This window comes from Mycetomoellerius zeteki, unplaced genomic scaffold, assembly GCF_001594055.1.
Source record: "Mycetomoellerius zeteki isolate Tzet28-1 unplaced genomic scaffold, Tzet1.0 scaffold321, whole genome shotgun sequence".
Lineage (NCBI taxonomy): Eukaryota > Metazoa > Arthropoda > Insecta > Hymenoptera > Formicidae > Mycetomoellerius > Mycetomoellerius zeteki.
This window is the reverse complement of record NW_017257307.1, coordinates 688,852-713,107: the sequence shown is the minus strand read 5'-3', so window position 1 is coordinate 713,107 and position 24,256 is coordinate 688,852. Positions and strand designations below refer to the sequence as shown.

Sequence of the window (24,256 nt, the reverse complement as noted above, 5' to 3'; positions counted from 1 at the left end):
TGACTCGGCTTCTTTACTCTTTTCTCTTTCTGTATTTACGACAAAGTGTCATTAATTTATCATTAATAGTTGATCCATTTCCGGAGAACGTTGCACATTCTCTGTTTTCTAAAGATAGAACAAGCTCGATACAAGCGAGACTTTCGGATTATAAAACAATTGTGATCGTTTCATCGCGATAAGTATAACAACAGTTCATCATGCCTGCAAAATATTTCACAATCCGTTTTCCTAATTTTAATTTTCCAAAAGTACCACGAAAGAAGCGTGTCGCTCGTCTTAATAAGCACTAAAATTTCAGTCCTCGCTAGTAATCGCCATCCACAACTGGAGTAGAAATTCTCGGATGAAGCTGAAACTTCAATAGGAACACCCTTATTCTCAATTCCTCTTGCTGGAATTGATGAGATACTTGCAACAGTGCGTGAGTAGATGCTTTTCGCCAGTGACGTCGTGCTGAGCGGTGGGTGAGACCGTGGATTCTCTGGTATAGACATCCAGACCGTACTGACCCTCCTCGGGGAAACTTATGGAGAAGGTGACTACGTCGTCGTCGGCGATAGAATGCGTTACATACTTGGACAGGCGCTTCTCCTCAATACCGTTCTTGTGCAGGGTCGCCATGAAGTCCGTCAACGGCCTCGACATGCGGAATTGAATCTCCAGCTCGCGCCCGGCGAACACCAGAGCTTCCTAAAATCAATAGATCGTGCGATTGTAAACCGTCCGCCTGACAGGTTTGATAAAATCGGAAGATTCCTTTTTCTTGGCAATCTTTCTTGACTCTTCTTTTTTTCAACTTGGTACTTTCATACGTGAGAGAAAAGAGCGGAAAGGAAATTTATTCTTGTGGAACTGATTGTGGACCAAAACATAACAAAACTTTTGTCTTATATAAAACATATATGTAACAAAGTTACATAATGCTATGCTCGATAGAAAAGTTTATTGTATTTTACATTGTACTAGAATCAGCTTAATTTTTTTATTTTTGAAAAAACGTGCAATCAAATTGTTTCTTTATATTTATATTAATAATAAGTAATTATTAATTATTTAAAATTTTGTACGCATTATTATACAATTGATATTTTAATTTAACTATTATGTGGATATGTTAAGGAAATAGAAGTCTATATATATCTTTTAAATTACTTTATATAATCTGTATTGATATCGATTTTTGCCCTAAATTAATTGTATAATTAATAAAGAACGAACCAATTTGATTAATTAACGTACCTGATGAGTGATGGGTATAAGACCAAATAATCTGGTAGCTTTGGTGGGACCCCATTCGCCACTGGCGCAATCTGGCAATGGTACCATCACCGTCTGCAATTCTTCACATGCGATTTTGAATTTGCAGACGCTTTTGAATTTCATCGGTTCACCAGTCAAGTATTCCTTCGGCGTTACCGCATTGGCGAATATGTCCAAAAGAAAGGATCCGGAACACGGCGCGTGAACTCGAAACGCGACTATATTTCCCACAACCGACTAAAAAATTTCAAATTTGTTATATATATGCCGAGACACTACCGTGTCTCCAGATATATATATAAATGTTTCAAGAATTATATAAATTAAAATTAATTTTTTCTGTTTTTTAATTTTCGAATTAAGTATTTATAAGTCTCAAAATAGGCTATTAAAAAATCATTAATATTTCATATAAATTTCATAATATTTTAAAATCAAAGTAACGCAATTCAAGTCGCTTGACATCATCATTAATACGGAGGCCGCAGACTATTAATTTACCTGCATGACAAAACGTTTGAGTGACACACCGTCGTAGCCATCGCCATCGTTATCGTAAAACTTGAGATTGTAATGAAAGATAAGGGATGATTGCATATGTGCTGGCATCGCTATCCTCACGGTCGCAGCACCAGTGGAATCCGTATACATAACGGCATTCGTATTTGTATCCGGAAAGTAAAGGCCGTACCTGTGCACGCAGAATTTATCCGAACGGTATTTTCGCCGTGCAACTTACGATCATTGTTAATAGACCAATCTCACCATGCTTGCGAGAGATAGTCAGTTTAATTACGTGTTCTAACGGTCTTTAAGCGCGCTTCAATGGACAGATTTAATTCGTTAAGACGTGATACGCTTGAAGTTGTTATTACCTTTGCTAAAGGATTTCGCACTAATTATATGGAAAATTAAATCTCGGTGAAATGAGTTGGTTTTCATATATGTTGTAAATTATAATGTGCTGAACAAGAAATGTTATATACACATTGCTCAAATAATAGATAATTCTTAAGTTATGATGCATCTAAAATGATTAATTGCGAACATAAGTTTTATATTTTTGATACTGCTATCTATTATTTAAATCATGTGTATTTACATCTTTGTTCATCACATTATAAATTATTATACGCTACATATGTGAAAACCACTTCATTTCGCCGAGATCCAATTTCCCATGTAATTAGTGCAAGGTCCTTTAAAGTGATGTGAAATTAATGGCAGTATATAAATTGCACGGAGTTGAACAGTGCATTTCGCGTGAAAAATGAATCATGAACGTTACAATTAATCTGTGTGTAGATTCAGCTTTCTCTCTTATTTCTCGTATGTTCCACAAAAAAAAAGAAAATAGAAATGTGTGTGTGCTGCCTTACCTGAAGAATAAAGACCGTACGAAAGGCAATTCCTCAAAATCCTTCAGTGAAATCGGCTGTTTAAGCAACTGCCAATCCTCTTGCAGAGGGAAGAATTCGTATATGAATTCTCGCGGGTCCGTCAGGAAGTAATGGTCATCGTACTCATACCTAAGTGAAATGTCTTCGTGATCACATCGATCGTTTTATTTGCACACGCAAACGCTGCAATCACGATACCGCTGATAATTTTTGTATATCGTTACCTGAGGCTGTCGTTCTTCGCTTTCGCTTGACCGGGACGGGGAACCTCTTTGGCATTGACGAGATGTCGTGCTCCCCAATTACACTGGACGAACCGCCATGCACCTGCCACATACACGGCGTTCCAGCTGTTCCGAAATCGATTGTCCTCGAAACAAACCCCCGGTTGGTAGCCCGCCGATTTACTGTAACCCTTGATGACCACGCAGTGCAAACCCGCATAACTGCATTCAATGTTATTAACGATTTAGATACCATCAATTGAGACGAATGAAATATATAAATGTCGAATATTTCGATAATTAATCCTTAATTAATCTCTCTATAGATTCTATATTATTTGTGTTTTAATCTCGCGTTTCTATTGCGAGTTTATCGGAATGGAACTAGTAGGTATAATAATATAATAAAAAAATAAAAAATTTATATATACGTCAGCTTTCATGTATGATTACTTTAATGTAATATATTTTAGATTTTTTAATTTATGGAAATAATTTGCATTTATTAATTCCATTATTATCATTTTTATAAAAATAAAATTACGCAAACTTTTTTTTCAAATTTAAAAAGCATGATATATATTTTATTCTAACAATCTATCACTAAATTTATATGTTCAAGGAAACATGAATAATTGCATATGTACATTTTGCAAAGTAGAGTTTTCACTATGTACTTTTACAGAAATTGTTTATATAAGGTATATATACACGGAGAGAATTTTTTTCTTAGAATTTACCTTGCAAATATGGTAGTTATGGGACAACATTGTATTTCGAAGAATTTTATGTAAATCTCTCTTATTCACTAATAAAACTACAATAAAATATATAAAATAAGTTTGATTAATTTTACTGAAGTGCATAGTAAATATCTTTAAAACATTGTATTGTACCACAACTACCAAATTTTCAGGGTAAATTTTGAGAGAAAATTCTTTTCGTATATCATCTATTTTTTGTAATATTATCGTTAGCATGCGGTTACCTGCACAATCGTTTGAATAGAACATGGTAACTTTCCGTGCCGTGTTTGATGCCCCTCAAAAGACCCATGGGAGTGTCACCCCGTAAGTTTTCATCAAACTGCATAGTGTTCAGATTTTTCACGGTGATCCATCGGAATATTGTCCTCGCCTTTTCTATATCCGATCCGCATCTGCTCACCAACTGTCGCACTAAGTCAGTGAACGTTTTTTGATCTTCTTGGGCTACCTAAGAACAACACAAGATAATGTAAATTACTTAGTATGAGTAAATCTTATAAAAGCGACGTTAAGAGTACGGTGTTTGTCTTAGTCGCTTATGCATACAATCCAATATGAATAACATCTCCAGAAATTAGATGTAAGAATGGAAGTAAAAACATTAATATCGGATATATTTTAAAATGACAAAAAGAAATTCCTCGAATTTAAATCCATTTAAATAAAACGCACGATAAACTAAAATAAAATGTTATAATGCAAAAGACGATAGTACTTTCAGAATACTTGCGATAAACCGTATACCGTAAAATCTCGTCCCGGTGCAAGAAAGATGACTCGCGAGAGGAAGCTAGCGCTGAAAGAATTCCGCGGTAAGGTCTTACCGAAATAGCTATCTGATCCATGTCGGCGAACTCTAGGGGATCATTGTAGATATGGTACTTGGCGAGGGCTGGTGGCTGCGGGGGTGGCGCGCGAGATGGATAAGGCGGAGGCGGCGCTTCCTGAGTATAACCGTCTCCTTCGTCAAGGTATAAACTCTCCTGTAGCATGTATTCGCTTCTCGCCTCATTGATCAGCTCCAGCATCTCCGAGCTCTGTTTCTCCACCAGCGCGGCGGTTGCCGCCCTATAAATTGATCAGAAGTAACGAGGAGCTTTTGTGTTGAGCGCGAAAATCCGGCTTCCCGTTCGCGAACGCCAACGCACGCGAGCTTGTTTATCGTCCGGAAGAAAAAAGAAACCAAAAAGAATATAAAGCTGAAGCTACCGCGGCTCGTAAACGTGTTGCACACGTAACTCTTCTTCGTGTTCTTTCGTAAAATGCATGGAATCGATATTCGTAATCTCTTTTGAAATTGTCGACTGTTATAATATATATCATGTAATAAATAATGTACAAATTACGAATTATTATACGTATAAAGTATAAGAATGTATGAAAAAAATTATATTGACTATACATATACACATATATTTGAAAAATTTCCAGATAAAAATGCTAAAAAATCAGCGAATTCGGATATTAGCTTTTATTTACATCAGGCTAAATTTCTTTTTCTTCTTTCTGATACACATAATAGAACGGCATACGATTGAAAACTATTATAACATTCCTCTTTCTGAATCGCCTGTAGCTTATGTTTTTGATCTTGGATCGCTCAGATGACATTAAAAAAAAACTTTCCTTTTAGATACAATTTTATCTTAAAATAGGTAATAAAATGAAGATTGTCGATGCCAGTTCAGATAAATACAAAGAATGGTGAATCACTGCGACCTGTCGTTTGGTCAAAAACTGCGAGATTGTCCTGGCTGTGTGTGCATTCACACATTCCTGTGGAGACATCATTTTCTAAGAGTGTTCAAATCGTGTCTGATATGTCTCAATCATTTCAGAAATTGTTTCAAAACTCTAAATAAAATGAATTTTTGTCTAGAAGCACAAATTTACACAACAATGCGTGTTCCACACAAAGCCAGGATTGTCTCGCAGTTGTTTGCCAAACGACAGATATAATAATCCACCCTCCTAGCAAACTTCTTTTCATTTCTTAATATAAAATTGCGCCTAAAAAGGAAGTTTTTTGAAAATATATTAGCGATTCAAGATGGAATGCGTCTGCTAAAGACAATTCCGAAAGAGGAGTATCTATCATATACGGAAAAACCGATTTTGCTGAGATATCTATAAAAATTTAATTACTTTAGCAAAATTGTTCTTTCCGTGTAGTTTTCAATCATTGTACCACGTTCTATTGTGTATATCGAGAAGAAAGAGGATTATGTAGAAGCTTGATGTGAACTAATGCTGATATTTGAATCATTGATTTTTAGAATTTTTGCTTGAGACCTTCAAACGATATATAGAGACATCCAATTAGTTAAAGCTAATTGTCTAAACCTTAGACAATTTTTCAACTTTTCGAATTATATGTGTATTTGTATCTCACAACGGATTTATTACAGATACTGAAATTATATCTGTAATAAATCCTTTATCAAATATTTACTGTATCAAGTATACCAGATATTTCTGTTATCCTTTACGCTCAATAATTATTTTTTTGTTCAATGAAATAATGAATGCCGTGATGTAAGTATTACCTCTTTGATCTAAAAACAAGTTGTAGAGATATCGTATTAATTATATAATAAATACCGTTCGTGCTCCAGCATCTTGCGCGTGAGACTTTCCTTCTTCTTGTCTCTACGTAGAGTCATGTTCTTCTCCAGATCTTCCTTCTCTTGCTGAAATTGTTGGGTTCGAACTCTTCCGCCTTTTTCCCGTTCCCATCTCGCCGACAATTGTTCCAGTTCCTTCTCCCACTCATCCTTTTCAAACCATGCGTAATATGTTGAAATTTTAACTTCTTATAACATATATAAAAGTAATGCGATTTGCATTTCATAAAATAATTTTTTAATACATTGTTAATTACAAATAATATACGTAAACGTATTAAAAAATTATTTTGTGAAATGCAAATCGCATTACTTTTGTTACAATCCGCTTTAATCATTACTTACTCGGAATTCCTCGCGAATTCGTCGATCCTCTTCTTCACGATGATGCGCAAACTTTCGGTATAAATCATCTTCTTCTTTTCGGTGTTTCATCTCGAGACGCGTCTGTTCATCGCGATCCTAACGCAGTAAAAATGAAATATTATTGAGAAATAATAATTAATTTTTCGTATCTGTGCTTAATTTCTAATCGACAACGGTAATGAAAACATTATAAAATATTATCGTCTATAGCTCTAATATACTGTATAGCTCTAATATACTCTTTAAATTCTTTGGAACGGAATCTCACTTTAAAGAGTGAAAATTGAGCCAGTCTTGAAAAAGAATTGTTCACTTTTCAATTTTTAAGAGTGAGATTTCACTCTTCAAAGTGACAATTCACTCTAAAAGTTTTAGAGAATAGACATTTTATAATTTCATTGTATAACGATGTATTAAAAAATACGCATGATATTCGATAAATATATAATCTACTCTTATATAATTTATTAAAATATATTTATATAAAGTATTATGCAAAAATTTAAATTATATTTATATTATATTATGTAAAAATTATATGAAGAGTATCACATCTCGAACACTCGTGGCGCACTGTTCTCGGTACTGTAATTTTAAAAGGCTAACATATGTGATCGGCATGTTACTAATTAAGGATTATAATGTTGTTATGTGCCAGGAAGCATTCCGTTATTCGTAAGAAGATGGGGTTCGCGGATATAGTCGGATGCAATGAAACGTTTCTTAAAACGCCTGCAGCTCTGGCCTTAGAGGTAGGTACTCCACTTTTTGTATAATTTACTTTCACGTCGCGTTTCTGCTTTCATTCGCTTCCAAGAGAGTCTCCTCGGGGGAGCGACAACCTGCAGCTGGTCGACAAAAGTGAACTAATCCTCTTCCGGTGTATTTTTTCAAAAATGCTACGAGTTCCACTCCGCGATTCTTTTCGCTTGTTGTAGTCCGGAAATATTAATGCAATGAAAATATGAGTAAGGGAAATGTTACTGAGGGAGACAAATATGTTCTTTTGAAGTTGTACGACGGGATTTCTTCAATGCCATCTTTTCAATTTAATTTAAGAGAAACAGAAAGAAAAAAAAGAAGCCAGTAACGGTTTACCACAAATAAATAATTGAAATCCATCTCGAAGAAGATGCCTTATGAAATCTGTCGTAACAGATTTGTTTTGGAGTAGAGTAAAGTAACGCATTATATAATTTTTCTTTGATACTTAGAACGCTAACGAAGTCTACGTCGTACTTATATCATAATGATGCATATCTGATTTGAATAAACGCAATTAGGCTTAATGAGAAGACAGAAAAAGAAAAATTTTGCATACTTGAACGTTGTGTTCTTGTTCAAAACGTAATTTTTACATACACATGCGTAACTTTACTAGCAAAAATTCAATGCTACCTGCATGAAAAATATACTAATGCAACGCAAAATGTAAGAAATAAATGTATAAGACTTCCAAGTACATATGTTGGCAAATCTGCTCGCGACATCTTTCAGAATGACCAGCAAAACTCGAAAGTTCAGCCTGACGTAATTCAAGGCTGTTTTTCTTTAATCGTGTTTTAGGCTTTCCACCGAGAGAGTCACGTTATGCTAGAAGCAGATGGAAGTCCACGCCTATGTAATATTTTAAGTTTTTAACCGTGCGCGAGGCAAAGGCGAGTTTTCCGCGGAGATATTTTGACTCGTTGTGAGAGCTGTTTGCCGTTTAGAGCATATTCCTGGAAATAGGACAACAGCTTTTAATGGATTAATTTTCCCTAAGCGTTTACGCGCGAAGGCGCGTGAGAGACGACGGCCGGGGTACACACGCGCTATCCCCGCTAGCTCTTTACGCGGCCCTGGCAACGATTCTCTAATTAGCCATCAAGTGCAGAAGTACCGCAAGCGGAAATAATTCTGCTTCCCGCCCCCGTTCTCCGCCGTCCGCCTCCTCGCCTCGCCTCTTGCAGACGTAAAGCCTTCCTTCGCGTGCAAGCGGCGCGGTACGTCCCAGCCCGACCGGCGGTTTCGCGTACGGGGGAAATAAGATGACGGTGTACACGCGTTCTTCCGTGGTAACGATTTGAATAATCATGAACGACAACTACGTGCGTCGGCACCGAGCCGCAGCATTGTTCTCGCATCCCAAGGAAAACGTGCGCGACAAGCGGAGGAGTTAATTCGCTCCGAAAGACCTTTACGTGTGCTTCGGTGCATCGTACTCTGATCGATCAAATTATTTTATCCACAGTTGTATCACATATTTCGAGATTACCTTTACGTAGAATATTTATATATTGTTTACACGAATTTTTTTCAAGTAACAATATTAGCAATGTAAATTATTATAAATTGGATAATGCATTATAGAAAAAAGTAATTAAGTTTTATAATTGTTAATATATCTGACTTTAATATTAATAAATAAGAATATATAAATAAAATAGAAATCCAGTGCAGTCTAGTGCAACAACAAAGAACATAAAATAACTTACAATTTGAAATATTCTGAATAAAATAAGATTTTAATCCAATTTTCAAAGTTTAAGTTTTATTTTTTCCTATTTGATACCCTTCAGTATCTCTCACACAATGAGAAGGTTAAACTTAGACCTCGAAAATTGGATTCAAATTTTATTCGTTTAGAAATGTATCGCTTTACCCTAGGCTTATAGATATTTAATCCTTCAAATGTTTAATCTTTATCTCTTTATAGTAATTCATAATTTTTTATATTTAATATTCGTTGAGTTTTGCATTATCATCGAGAAATCTTTATATTTTCCGAAATTTTTCCTCTCGATTCTTTTTAAAAAATTATAAAGCAAGTGTCCACTTTAAATTGAGAAGCAAACACATGTGCATGGTACCACTCCCTGCTCATTTTACACCAGTTTTAATCGTATGGTTCTTATTTGCTTGACTCGCGACGGAGACTGACATATCGGAGTAATTACGGTCGTTCGATCACAGTCACGCGCAGCGATCTGTTACGTGTCCCCGTCGTTCCTGAGATTCTCGGGGCTGTTTCACCAATTAAACATAATGGCGATGGTCGCGATGCCGGCGCGAAAAGATTCATTCGTCACGTCACGTATTTGATTCGAAAAAATTATCTGATCATTGACAGCATGTGTGTGTGTGTATGTGTGTGGGCAGGGTGCCTAGAGTTGATCGTTCAGCTATGTCGTCGGTAGCATGAGAGCGTAGGAGGGCCTACGCGATACAGCGATACGGAACAAATGCCGGATAAATCACGCCCGTTGATTATTCCGCCGCGGGAGAAAAATCGTGATTGTCTTGTAACGCAGTTAGCTACCGCGCTCGTATTGTCATCGCGCGGTCGTCATAAATTTCCGTAGGACGAAGGAAAGGACGCAGGAAATCATCGTGACTCGATTTTATTGGCCGATGCCCACGCCGTTTTCGTTCGCGTAAACGCCATACATAGACCGGCCGGTGTCTAGCTACATAAATAAGGATCGGTCGATCGATCGGCGACAGCGGCAATCTGAACGCGCGAAAGCGCATTGAGAGAAAACGCGGCCGATAGTGGAGCGACTAGCGGCTCGGCCTTATTACTCCGACCGGCGCGCGGATGGGAAAAGCGGTAATCTCATTTTCATGTGAAGTCCGTTCTCTCGCGACGGTTCGCCGCATTCCTACACCGCGCCAGTTGGACGATTATTCGCGTATGGGAGTCACGCGGCGACGGTATGTATGCCGGATCGCGATCGGAAATTCGGAAATCCGCGATTGGAGCTTTCGTGGTTTTGCCAAACCGAAGCTCAGACGTTGAAATTCGAATTCGGTCATATGCGACTTGCATCTCCGATTGTCTCTTGTATTTAATTAGTTGATTATTAATTGAATATTTAATTAATTGATAAGGCAATGTGTTTCCTTCTTCAGTATATTAAGATCATTTATTGACATAACGTGTAATTATTACACAGATATTTATTAATACTATTATCTGTGCGATTCAGTTTTTTCTAATTCAAAAGTACAATAATTTAAACAAAATATGATTAAGGCTGCCTATAATTAAAAACAATAATAAGAAAATACGGACCAGAGAGAATAGGCGCTGTAAACCATACGATGATATTTCAAAAAGAGATCTTTTTTGTTTTAGATCATCAAAAATTTATTACAAAATCCAAAAGTATAACAAAAGTGAATGCCGTAATTGCAGAAAAGTACAATATTTTATATTAATTTGACTGATAATATCTCAAGTTTATCAATTGTTTATTTGAACGTCTTTCTATTGCAGACATACGTAGCATATTGTTTAATATTATTGCAGACATACGTAGCATATTGTTTAATTCCATTGTTTAGTTCCATTCTAAATGATTAGTTCGTTTCCGTAAATACCATTTAAAGTTCTTTAGGAACAAAGTCTAGAAAAAATACGCACCATAATTTAAACCATAGTTTAATTAATATCTGTACAATTAGCCAAGAGAAATCAATCGCTGGCAACTTTGGCGCGAAACGTAGATCTTGCAAGAAAATCAGAAGAGCTGCATCCGCATGCCATTGATCTGGGTTTCATTACTACGGAAGTAGCTGGCAGCCTATTGTGCGTATTTTCGCTCATGCACACAATGCATCTCCTTCTTCCCCTTTGCCCCTGTTTCAGGAAGAAGCTAATAATACCAGCGGGCGGCATATGCGCGCAAAAAGTCAATTACCACGTCGCCATTGTTCGTTCTCCTACGTGCTTCGGAATTATCATTGCTAATTCGCATTATTAATTAACGATTATTTTCGCAGATCTCGCCGCGAAGTGCCGCTGCTGGTGCGCCTTGCCGCGCGGAGCGAATGCGACTGTTGCATCCGTTCGGCGCAACAATCTCCGCGCGATATCGCCGTGTCTTCGCTCGAAGATGCTGACTCGTGATCCCCGTGGAGGAGAACGGTTTTCCGGTTCTCCAGGAAATTGCGTGTTCACAACACACAGCGCGTTAGACGCAATCGCTTAGCTAGCTCGCGGCGTGCCACGCGCGTGTCGGAATAGTAACACTCTCGTCCTTATACGGCGACGACCATGACGAGAGCGATTACATCAACCGCGGCCGAGCGAGCGACCAGTGACTCACCAGATAATAATCGATGGGTTTCTCGCGGGCCTTGCTGTAGCCCTTCTGTAGCTCGGTCTGCTTGAGAGCATGGGCGATGTGCAGAGCGCTCGCATCGAACCTGCCATACTGATAGCTGCCGTCCCCCGAATAATTGTGATTCGAAGAGGCGCCGCCGGTACCTCCGTGGATGCCATCGCGCTGGGACGAGTTAGCCGGCGGCGAACCGTGCCCGTTCAGGTGCCTGGCATAATTAGGCGAGTCTACATTATCGTAACTGCAACAGAAGCGTGCACACGGGTCTTCAGGGGATTGCGAGGGTTCACCGGGCACAGGACCGCTCGGTGAGGTCCCCACTGCGGGGATCGAAAAGCGATAACACGTTAACTCTTCCACATTACCGAAAGTAATGAGATTAGTCCCAGGGCGACCCCCTCGTCGTGTCCCGATCTCGAATAAATTACCTTCATTGCCGTGTTCGTGTATATAAAACTAACATATGAAATATTAATAAAAATAATGTTGCTTAATAGGAAAATTGATTAAAAACGAATGAAAATATTACTTCTTAAAAAAGTAAAAGTAGAACCTAACTTTTTTGCTGCACGGAAACAACGCTTGTGCTTTGTGCTGATTTAAAAATTTAGCTAAATAGAGATCTGATTCTAGCAATCAATTTGAGTGTCTTATATAATTTGACGGTTCTATATAATTTTGACGATCCAATAAAACTATTTTCAAACCCACCTAGCTTTTTAGATACTTCATCAAAACTTCTTTTCGTGAAGAAGACCAAACTGTTTGAGAAAGATTTCCTTCAAGTTCCACTGTGAGTTAGAAAATTTGAACTCAAAGAATCTCTGGTCTCAAATTCTCGAATAAAAAGAATAGATTTGATTGCATAAAAGACGTTGAAAAATTCTATTAATTTTTTAATATAAACTGTCACATCGGATCTGTTAGTTTAATTTTTGAAGCAAAGATTCTTTATGAGTGTATTCTAAGTTAGTAGACGAAAAACCCCCAAGACAGCAATTTTCATGCAAGCCGTATTAGTGTGAGTTAGTTTGTGCAAGTTAATCCGCGATATTGCATAGTTTCAAACTTCAGAAATTCTTCCTACGTTCAACTTTCTTTTCTTGGATATTGTGGAAGTAAGAATTTTGTGTACAATGCACGTATGTGCTGCATAAGGATTAAGAATTGCCGCGAGCGACGTTAGTGTCGGATGATAACGGAATAAAAGCGAACACTTGGAGGTAACGCGGTGTCCTTGATATTGCAAACGTCGCTCGTTACACGATGATGCCGGCAAAGAATCCGGGTCGATGGATTACGTTAACCCACATATCCGCAACAATCGCCACTTCAACTCCTACCCCTCGCACGGGGCTTGACCTATAATTCCGGATAACTGCTATAATACGCGTAATAGACGCAATTACTACGACGCGAATCGCATTGCAATTAGCATCGTGGTTAAACACAACGAGTTGCAATAAATAAAAATCTCACCACAGTGCACAGGCGCGATAGCTTGCGCGCCACGCTTGTGAGAATTTAGTGTATCGCTTAAATGAATGTGTTACACCTCTCTCACTCGGTCTGCTGGGTTCATTCACTCGCGCGAACGAAGCCCATGCTCCTCTTTCCTCTCTTTTTCTCCTTCCCCTCGATTTACCATTTATTGCACTCGTCCTCTCTCACTGTGATTATCAAGCTATGCAGGCTTGCGAGAGGTGGGTACAAGAAACTATCGGATTCGCCAAACGATCGGGTCAGTAATCGCCTACTGAACGAGCCCCAAAGAGGATTTCTAAGGAGCTTTTTTAAAGAATGTGAAAAGTAGAATGTGAAATAATCGTAACAATTTTTCAACTTAAGAAAATCAAAAGATTGCAAAGAAAATTGTTGATAGAAAATTTTATTAATTTTGTTTTTAAGGCAAAAATTTTCTATATTTCAAGTTAGCCGATAAAAATTAAATTAACTAAAAATAAAAAAAATAGAAACTATATTTTTCCGCGTCTGTTGATTTATTACGATTTATGAGTAGCGAGATATTAGACGAAGAAGAAATCGTGGCAACATTTTTAATAAATTTATACTTTACGAAACCGTTTTATATAAAATTATCGACTAAAAATATTTAGACATGGTATAGCATGTTTAATACTGCTTTAAAATTAAGGGCACACTGATATTTTAGATGATTTTAAAATTATTCATGCTTTTATAGTTTTATAGGTCTTATCTTTTACCGCGCTTTACAAGAATTTTACTAGCAAGTAATTGCTTGACGTAAGTAATTTTGCGAAAATTATTCAAGAATTATCAATCTCTCGAGTGATTAAATAACCGACATATTGATATATGATAAACGCATAATTGGGGACTTATGGAAAATATGTTAATATAATGAAAAAAAAAATAATAAAAAGTTTGAAAGTTAAGTAAGAAGAATCCGAAGGAAAGCTGCATCAGCAAGAAACTCATCGTATGCATGTAGGCGCGAGCGTGCGACTTTTGCGAAGCGGTGGCCATAAAAAGGCACACAAAACGCACGCGTGCGTGCGCGACGTCGCATTGAAAGGCAACAGACGGACGAGCGATTGAAATAACTGCGAGTAGTCCCAGCAATATGCGACCACGACAGCCTTTAACGCGAATGTATGCACGTTGAACACGCGTTTCTAGCAGGAACTAGATTGCAATAATAATGTGCGGATACGATGGTTACGTAAGGCGATATGGGCAGCGCGCTTCTTGCAATATCGCGATATTTACTTAATCGAATCTCGCGATCATGATTTCTTAATATAAAGCTGACACACTGAGATCAGATTCATTTTTCTGATAGCGCAAATGTAATCAGTTGAAAATCATTCTCGTCAGAGAACATGGATTTCTTTCTTTCGTATTTAGAAAACATTTCCCTTATTACAAGTACGTAAAGGATTTCTTGATCCTATATTGACATACTAGCTTCATATTAACTCTACTGGCTTTGTAAACATGTAGAACTTAGTCCTTCGAGAGAATTTCTCGTAGTAACAAGATACTAAATTAAATACTTCAGTTTCATGTCACGTTTATGAAAATTATTAATTTCCCTCTTTTCATCTAGATTCTGATTTTTTTCTGCTGATTTCGTTAGAGGGAATGTCCTTAAAAGTGTAGTTTTGTAGAATCTATAACTAAAACTTCTAGTCAACTTCTCTCATACGATCGCTTAAAACGGTCTCTGTAGAAAGGAGCTCAAAGCTTAAAACTCGCTTATCAGCATTCAAGTTAAAGACCAAGTAGCATTTGTACACAAAACTGTCGACTATTCGAACTTCATTCCAGACTTCGTCGGATTAAGGCCAAAGTAGTCTTATTGCATAACGGTGGAGTGAGGTATCTTATACAGAACAGAAGACCGTCAGATGACATAGAATTAAAGAATGTATTTATATACGTACGACTGACAATTTTCGCGAAATTGTGCGTCAAGCAATTATATCTTTCTCGCTGGCAAAATTCGCGTGAATGTGAAGCGTGGCAAAAGATAAGACCTCTTCAAAACCGTAAATGCATGAATAATATTAAAATCATCTGTAACATCAAATTTGCCACTAATTTCAAAGGAACATTTTAACATGCCATACCAATGTCTAAATATTTTCTGTTAATAATTTCATATAAGATGATTTCGTAAAGTATAATTTTCCATTAATTGAATTGTAGATTTAAAATAAAGAATTACCAAGGCCGTGAATAAACGAAGCGTGATAGTTATACATGTACGTATTTTCCGCGAAACTCGATTTCGAGACGTCGAGCTATTATTTCCAGCAGCGTTCGATCTCGATTGGCAGCAAAGGGAAAGTGGAGAAATTAGACATAAATTCTACGAAGCGTGCCCTCGGCGTGTCCCTAGCGTCAAAGTGCTATTAAAATTGTGTTTTGGATCGTTTACGTTTGTGTTTTTTTGCGCAAAGGAAAGCTTAGCGAGAAAAGATACAAGAACTGTGAAACATAAAACTGAGAGCCGGTGGCCGACACTTCCTCGCGAGATTACCTTTGCTAATCGACGAAATTAGAATACACAGTGACGGCGCGCAAGAAGCGATGGCACGTGTTACAAAGTATCGCATTGTTCTTTAATATAGGAAATTGAGGTGAAGAGCCTAGCTTCGCGCCTATTTACGATTCAAATGAGCTCGGCTGAGAGCGTTACGTATTTAAATCTATGCAGCGTTCTACAAACTTGAATGACTCGCGAGAGTATTATTTGCCGAAAGAAAACAGATATGTTCACAAAGGGGCATTTAAAGAGTCATTATCCTACGATTTGTTATCATAGGATAGCGCCAAAATTACTTCTGATATTCTCCGAAGAGAATATAGCTCTTGTATATACTGTTATTACATTTCAGACGATAACTGTACTGAAGAAAAACATGCATGGCCTTTGTTTCGAGCTTATTAAAAAATTTAATTTCGTTAATGCAAGTTGAATATTCTAAGCGTCTCTTCCGCCGTTTATTTATTGACTTTTTTTCGTGGGTTGAATCATGTATAAAAAGAGAGATACTATATTTCATAGTTATAATTTAACGTAACATGTAAAACCTAAGATAAGATAGACGATATATAAATGCAAATGCATTAAATTTCTGTATTACGATAAATTCGTAATTATTCGAGGTTAGATTGGAGAAAAACGGGCTTGAGATAACGCCTTACACGCAATGTTATGCGTGCGACAGAAATTGAAGAGATCGCGATATAATATTACATGAATTTCATAAATATCATTTTTAATATTTGATATACTATGTGTATAATGGTGCGTGTGGGATTTACGTTAAAGACAGATTACCATAGATCCCGTGCATGATACAAATTGAAAATACGGATTGTTAAAAATTAGTAATAGAAAACGAAGTTATTAATTAATAGAAAAAGAAGTACAGTCACTCACCAAGGTGGATAGACGCCGCGCGGCGACGCGCCTCCTGCCCTGATCTGCTCGTTGACATAGCCGCTTCTAGGTACATTAAGGGCGCTCCTGATGCCCACGCTAGATCCATCTAGAGTCCCGGGTCCGGGTTTGGGCACGTGACTGCTGCAGTACACCTCTTTGTCATTGATCGTGTGCTGATTGTTATAGTAGGTCTTCAGGGTGAGCTTGGTACCGCAAATTGCGCATTTGAAGCAGCCAGCGTGAAAAAACGTGAAGTCCTTCAAGGGACCCACCCTGTCGACCTGGTAAACGGTCTGGGCGCATCTCAGACACGTGCTCTCGTAGAAGTTCGGTCGATACATGATATTCGCCTCGAAGGACCGCCTTGGCGAACCCGGTATCCTTTTCCCTCACCGGAATCCTCCGGCTCCTCGTCCTGATCACCGCTCGCTGCAGTCTTGTACGATGCAGTGTTTCGCTCTCGATCCGTGCGACCTTGGAAATTAAAGGCCTCGATCAGGAAATAGAGAAATTACCTCTCACTGCCAGGATAAATACAAGGCGACGCCGACGAGACGAATAACTGGGCATTACTAGCTGTTTAGAGATCGGCACATGACTCACGTAGCATAACCGTACATTTCTAATTTCTCTTTGATTTTTCTTTAAAAAAAAAATGTCGCAATCGATCTAGTCTCGATTTCTAATCACGGAATTTATTGTGCGAATGAAATTGAATTATTAATCGCGCGTTAAGTGAACCTGTTACATTAATGCATGTTTCTACTAATTTAGTTTAATTTTAATCTTATTTCAATTCTTTATCCTTTTCTAATTCTAAAAATTAGAAAAAGATGAAAAATAAGTCGAACTGAGATTAAAATTAATATATATTAATAGAAATTGCTGTAAGAATTCTGATATGTTTAAAGAAGAAAATGTATACGGATTATTTTTGTTTAATTATACCGAACAAGTATAACTGTATTGAAATAGATAGTATCAAAACGAGAGAATTTTTATTTAATTAATCTGGATGGAAATAACGAATGAACATCAGATTTATGAAAATGCATTTAATTTCTATGTTTCTTACATATGATTTCTACTATGTTATTTGATACTTTTGTACTTTTAATTTAGAAATGTTTAACTAAAATCGCTGCGTTTAATAATCTCTTTTCGTACACCGGATATGAATGCGCGAGATGCCGAAGGTGGGAATCAAACGCACGTAAAGGAATTATACGCAATAATTAGTTTGCAACTGTTAATTACGCCGACAGATTTCTCAGCGTTCACGCGAATGTAGCTTGCTTTACGCTCCAATTCGACAATAGCGAGTTTTCTTCCTGGCGAGTCCGAATTGTAAACCGTTATCGCGTGTGGCTGCTTTATCGTGGAATTTCTAATTCTATCGATGCTCCTTCGCATCGGATGCGTTGCCAAGCACATCCGAGGGTTTTGAAAGATAACATCTGTAATAAAATCTGAGAATGAAGGTATACGGGGCGAGCCTGAATCGCCGACACTTTCCTGTAAAATTTTGCAACGAATCATTGCCAATACTTCATGAAGTGGGCGACTAAAGAGACAATTGCAACATGTTTAATGACAGCGAATATGGCTACGGTAACGTCGATGAGATTTTTCCACGTATCGTTCAGCTGCGAGCATTTAATAGAATTTCTACACGTCTCAATATTAATACATATCTACGGATCTGTTAATCTTATCATCTCAGTTATTTCTTTCTCATATATTAGATTGATAATTATATGTTATTAAATGCTCTAACACAGTTGCACAAAAATAGAAATTCATAAATACTGTAAGTCTAAATACTGAGAGTTAAATATAAGAAGTAAATATTACAGTATCGTACTCCAGTCGACATTCTCCGCTTTATAGAAAAATAATTTATTATCGATACGTAAAATTGATTTCTTTTCAATTTATTTGCTTGTGAAACAAATTCTCAATTGACAATCTTCTGTGAAACCGAGTTATGGAAAAATACAGTGTAGCTACCTAAATTGACTGAACGCACTACTTCTTACATCTATCTAACCGCAATGCTTTCTAAATTCTTATAATACCTCCATCATAGCGACCAGCAATCAAATAACTATCATTTAGGATTGAGATTTTACAGACGCTAAATTATTTCTTAACTTTCCCTCGCTGCTTAATAACATTATGAATAAACATTTAGATAACTAACGATGAGGCAAAGTTACTTAATTCATGTAAACATTCTTCTTTTTTATAGACTAGAAAATGGATAAATCTACGTATCATAAGATAAAATTCAGGTAAGTAAATATATCGTGCACTCTATAAAAGAAATATTACAACAGTGTGAAAAAATCAAATCTCTACCTTAAGTATTAAAAATAACAATTTAATCGGCTATTAGAAATTGCAATCGACTTCGCAGAAACGCTCACAGGACGCTCATAGCAAGTTCTTCGTATAGACGGTAGGGACAATAGCGCTTGCGACATGTTATTAGCAACACATTCATGAAACGCGACACGTGCCTAATCTTTGATTTTCCTTCTCTTTCACGAAATAAGGTTTTCCACAACCAATTGGCGAGGTCATCGCCCCCGTTTTTTACTTTCACGGCTGTAACTTCTAACGAAGTCTTTGCCACGATTAAATCAAATGCGTGCAATAAAGGCAATCGCGATCCCAGTGATGACGTACCAATGGAACATATTGGAAGGTTCCTCTTTCCGAAGAGTGAATACGAGGTGCACGCCGCCATATCGGGAGAAAGCATTTTGTACATCGCCATGCGTATCACGGCCCTCGCATCGCGAGAGTATGAGCTAATTCTTTGTAAATGAGGCCACGGTGTGTATGACCTGTTCTCGGATAGTTCGTTGACTCTCAGCAAAATCCTGTGCACCGAGGAACCGTCGTAAAAAATTTGTTCATAATCACGCTGGACTTATTTTTATATTTAACTCATATTGTACAGATCGTTCCAGCAATATTGTAGCAACATTGCAACGTTCCAACAATATTGTAATAATATTGAAAATATGACAGCAATGTTGTTGCAAGTTTCTGTGCAGTATGGGTGAATGTTCGGAGGAGAATGTTCAAGGAAATTATTATTATTGATATTAATTAGCAATGATTCATTTAGACTCTAAATGAAAATTTTTGGACGATTGTATGTGTACAATTTTTTGTACTATAAGGATTTATATTACGAAGTTCTAAATCGTAGATAAAAAACTGTAGAGATAAAAACTTTTTCTATTAAACACCTTAAGGCGGAGACTTACTTGCATTCTGTACTTCAACAGGACTACAAATAGGAACTTTAGAACTTGGATGTAGTTTTCACAGTTGTAGTTAAGGACTAAGATATGTACATGTGTATATAAAATGTACTACACGCACATACCAATTTACTAAAATTTGTAATCATTACACAAAGAAATGTCTAGTTGAAAATGATTGAACCAGAACATTCTGATTAAGTATATTAATCAGAATTCCGGTTATCACGATTAGAATTTAGTAGATTTAATCAAAAAATTCTGATTCATCTATTTTCAATCAGAATTCCAATCGAACATTTTTTTTATTGTACAATTTCGTACACTTGGAAATCGACTTTGGATTCGTACTTCGCAATTTCCTTTCGCATCTTACTGTTTTCGAATATTGGATTCTCATTTTGTCAGATACTCGATGCGGTCATTATCGTATGCACAGCTCGAACTAAGTCGCTCGAACTTTGTCGACGAGCTAATGTTTATGCTTGCTACCATCTCGTTGTATATAATCCAGCTAGTCGGTAACTGGCCTCGGCGATGGAACTAATAATGCGTAATATTGATTATGACGCAACTGTGCCCGATAGTGTCTTGCATCGAGTTACCCGCGATGTCTACGGCCACCGCGCACAGGTGTAAGTCCTGTTACTCGCTAATAGAATATGATAAATCGACCCTGTCATAATCCCCCCGCCCGTCTAGTGCAATTTTTGACACGTCACCGCGCAAGAGCTACGTTTCAATCGGAACGATAATTTTTGTAATGGAATGCTGTCCGATTAATGCTCGTATCTTTGCCCGAGTGATCGTGCTCGCTTCTGTAACGGAAATCCTTAACGCGTCTCATTAAGTCGCACATTTTACTTCGTATTCGGCGAAGTGCGGAAATCGTAAAATTCCCATATTTCGCCGTCGCGAACGATTTTTGTGCAAGCGATCGCAGGTATGGAGGGTGACTCTTTGAAGTCTCGAGACGTTAGACGACATATGGGAGCTCCGAACTAGCATTTAAGTGAACGGTATTAAAGAGAGCGTGTTTAATCTTGGAAGAATTGACAAATATTCCGGAACAAGGTCGTTCTTCGATTGTACTTTGAGAATTTGAAGCTTACGTTCCATTTACTTTCCGTTCGGCTCCTGCAACGATCAACGGCAGTCGGCGCTTTGCGTACACCGAGAACAGTGACTCTCCGAATGGAATGCGACCGAGGCGGTACGATTATGGCGAATTGCATAACTCCGAAGCGAGGAACGGGCCGCCGTCGATGGGATGGTCGCGTAATGGCGCGTTGCTCCTTTATAAATTATGCGATCTTCCGGCGATCCGAGAGAGCGATGCGTCATTTATCGCGGCGCTCGTTACAAAAAGCCCGATGGCGTAATCGCACCTACACGTACCCACGCAATCGTGATTCTCGAGGCTTCTTCGTTACCGATAAAAATCCGCTTCGGTACGACGAGCCGGGATCCAGGGTTCGGAGTCGACGACGAGACGGGATCGAAAGCAGCGATTTTAGAAAAGTATAAGGAAGAAAGCGAGACGCGTCGAAACTTTATATAGCGTAACGTAAAAATTATTTATGACATTCCTCGCGTCGTTTATTGTGCGATAATGCCCATTTTGAATGCTCGTGTCCCCATTTTGGAACACCTTCTTCTAGGCATTTATGCGCGCCGGGCTGCGAGCCGCACGCACGCGTCTCGCACTGCTGTGCCACGCACGCTGTGTGAGACACGAGAAACTTTATTATGAGGTAAATCGCGGGGAATGCGGCCGCGACTCTCGATTCGGATATACGCGCGGAACGTTGTTTGACGTGAAAATGACGCGATAATGGAACGCGTCGCGCAAGTAAGAAAAGAAATATCGCGGTACTTAATATTATAATAAATTGACAGATTCATATCAATTTTTTAAGCAACTCAAATTTTATAATATAAAACAGGTTGCCAGATATCGCTGTTAAATTCATAATGTCAAATTATACCCAATTTGAATCATTTTTAATGAGTCGCCACTGCTCCAGTATATCGTTATAATTTGACTAACAAAAACAATGGAGAGTTAAATAGTTTAACTTAAGAAAATGTATTAAATTTGAGACTTAAATTTAGTTTATTATTTACTAAATGCATGTGTTAATATGAACGATGTTTACTTTGGAACTAATCACAGAAATGGATTGATTTATATTTTAACATGAAAGTTAAAAATAACAAAATGTTATTTAATTTAAGGGATTGGGTTGCCATTGCTCCTTCGATATTTAACAGTGTATTATGCAAAATTCTTATCGTATCTGTAATGTGTAGTATGAAGAAATTTGCCGCAAAGAAACTCATGAAAACGATGTTGCCAGTTGTATAATTTTAATGTCCATTTCTACTAATGTAGGTTAACTTTAATCTCGGTTTAACTTACTTTTTATCTTCTTCTACTTCTAAGAATTAGAAAAAGCTAAAGAATGAATTAACCTGAGATTATAGTGTATTTACATTGGTAGAAAAAAGGCTTATATGGCGTAACTAATGTAAGATTATATAAAAGGAGTATTGATTATCATCTTGCATGGTTGGAATATTAAATATTGATTCCATTAATATTTATTAACTTAATTGAACTATAATACGTGGAATCAATTAAATTGTGTAAAACGGTCGACCGTTGTTTTGAGAAGTCTTTCTTTTTCAATTAATTTTCAATGTAAGAAATGTATCCAATTCTACGAATTTTAATGTTTCGATTTCTCGTTCGGAAAATTATTATTATTATTATAGTTATTCGGAAAACATTCGCGAAATTTGATATGACAGCGATACTTTGATTTGGAGTATTTTGAACTCGCAGTGCGAATAAATATCAATACATTCATTCGTGCATGACGTATTCATGCACGTGTCCTAATTTTGGTCCCACGATACTCTCGCGACAGCTTTCATACCAGCCATCGACGCTGAATATTAAATAATTACTAAAATTTAGTGAGTAATGTCTAGAGAAATTTCTCCATTATTCACGAAGATCTGCAAGTAGGCTCAACTTTCCTAATTTATGAAATCGTTTAAATATCGATACATTAACTAAATGACCGTGCCATCATGAGAAGTTCCAGAATTGATACACCATCATCAGAAGACAGATAACCATTAATCACACAGATCATTTAGCCAATCACGAATACTGATGATACTGCTCACTCATACACGGTAAATTTCTACATGGTCATTTGTCGAAAATTACAGAACCGTGGAGCGGTAATTCCGCTCCAGTAAAAGTGGAGCGACTTTTGCTTCTCAAAAACGCGAATACATTGACTTATCCTTATCCTCGTGCGGCGATACGTACGTCCTCATAATCCTCGCTTCAGCGTCATTCACGAGCAGTCTCGATGACTTCCGTGACTGCCAGGCATGTCTCCTTCTCTCGAGTCGTCTGGTCCTTGGGTATCGCCTTGGGCACGACTACTCTGCAGCCAGGTGGAAGATCGCAGGTAATGACGAGCCTCGAGCACTACGTAACGATCACGCGCGCGATATCACTCACGGTCCCCTTCGGTTTACCGATTATTTCCGTACCGTGCATCGAAATCACCAAGCGAGCGCCTCGCTCCGTTTCGCGAGCTCCGCGCGCGCGCGCCCGACGCGGATGAGGAGGAACACGAGAAGGGAACAGTGGAGAGGAGCGGAGGAGTCGAGCGGACCACCGATCGAGTCCACCTGTTCACCAGCGATCGCTGCGATATCGATCGCTACTTGTCAACGAAACGCCTCGCGATCAGAATCCCGGGATTCCGTCGAACTCGCCTCGTGGATACACCGTGTACTCTCAGGTACTCCTCCACGAGTACTACTCTCGCGCGATTCGTACTACACGCACGACAGCCACTTTCGACCTTCCAGCGCGGCGCGTACGGACGTCTTGGGTGACACGGTTTCGGCTGTCCGCCACCTGGAATGAGGTCTCGGCACTAAGCGAGGCAGCTTCGCGAGTCAGATTGGACCTGAATATCGCCACCTGCCTCCGTCGGCGTTCCAGGAAGGTCTGAGGTGAGAGGAACGGCCATTTTGAGGCATCAGCGATGGATCGGCTCAGGTGGCGCTACAGTTGGAGAACCAACCTGCGTCCTACCTGCGTCTCGCCTGCCTAACGGTCACTCTCCCGTGTGCACTCACCTGGCGAGGACCTGGGACCATCGTTTGCGATGATATACTATGACCAGATGTGCTCAGGATAGATTCTTTCCCTTTTTTTTCTCTTTAAAAAATAGAAATAAAAATTTTTATGCGTTA

General features: G+C 38.1%; 1 protein-coding gene across 2 annotated transcripts; it reads right to left on the bottom strand.

The window, feature by feature from the left end:
* Nucleotides 1-64: 64 nt before the first annotated feature.
* On the bottom strand, nt 65-23,756 carry Hil (peptidase hillarin). 2 transcript variants are annotated; one of them, XM_018451791.1, is made up of 12 exons: nt 23,313-23,756; nt 16,686-17,162; nt 11,738-11,960; nt 6,624-6,740; nt 6,256-6,428; nt 4,479-4,722; nt 3,876-4,102; nt 2,888-3,109; nt 2,643-2,792; nt 1,765-1,954; nt 1,243-1,500; nt 65-693 (listed from the first exon to the last, which is right to left on the bottom strand). In XM_018451791.1, the coding sequence occupies exons 2-12, from the start codon at nt 17,027-17,029 to the stop codon at nt 382-384; spliced, it is 2,460 nt and encodes an 819-aa protein (XP_018307293.1). In that variant the 5' UTR covers nt 17,030-17,162; nt 23,313-23,756; the 3' UTR covers nt 65-381. The 2 variants fall into 2 exon arrangements, with proteins under 2 accessions (XP_018307293.1, XP_018307292.1); XM_018451790.1 differs by having other exon boundaries at nt 11,738-11,993; nt 23,313-23,755.
* Nucleotides 23,757-24,256: the final 500 nt, after the last annotated feature.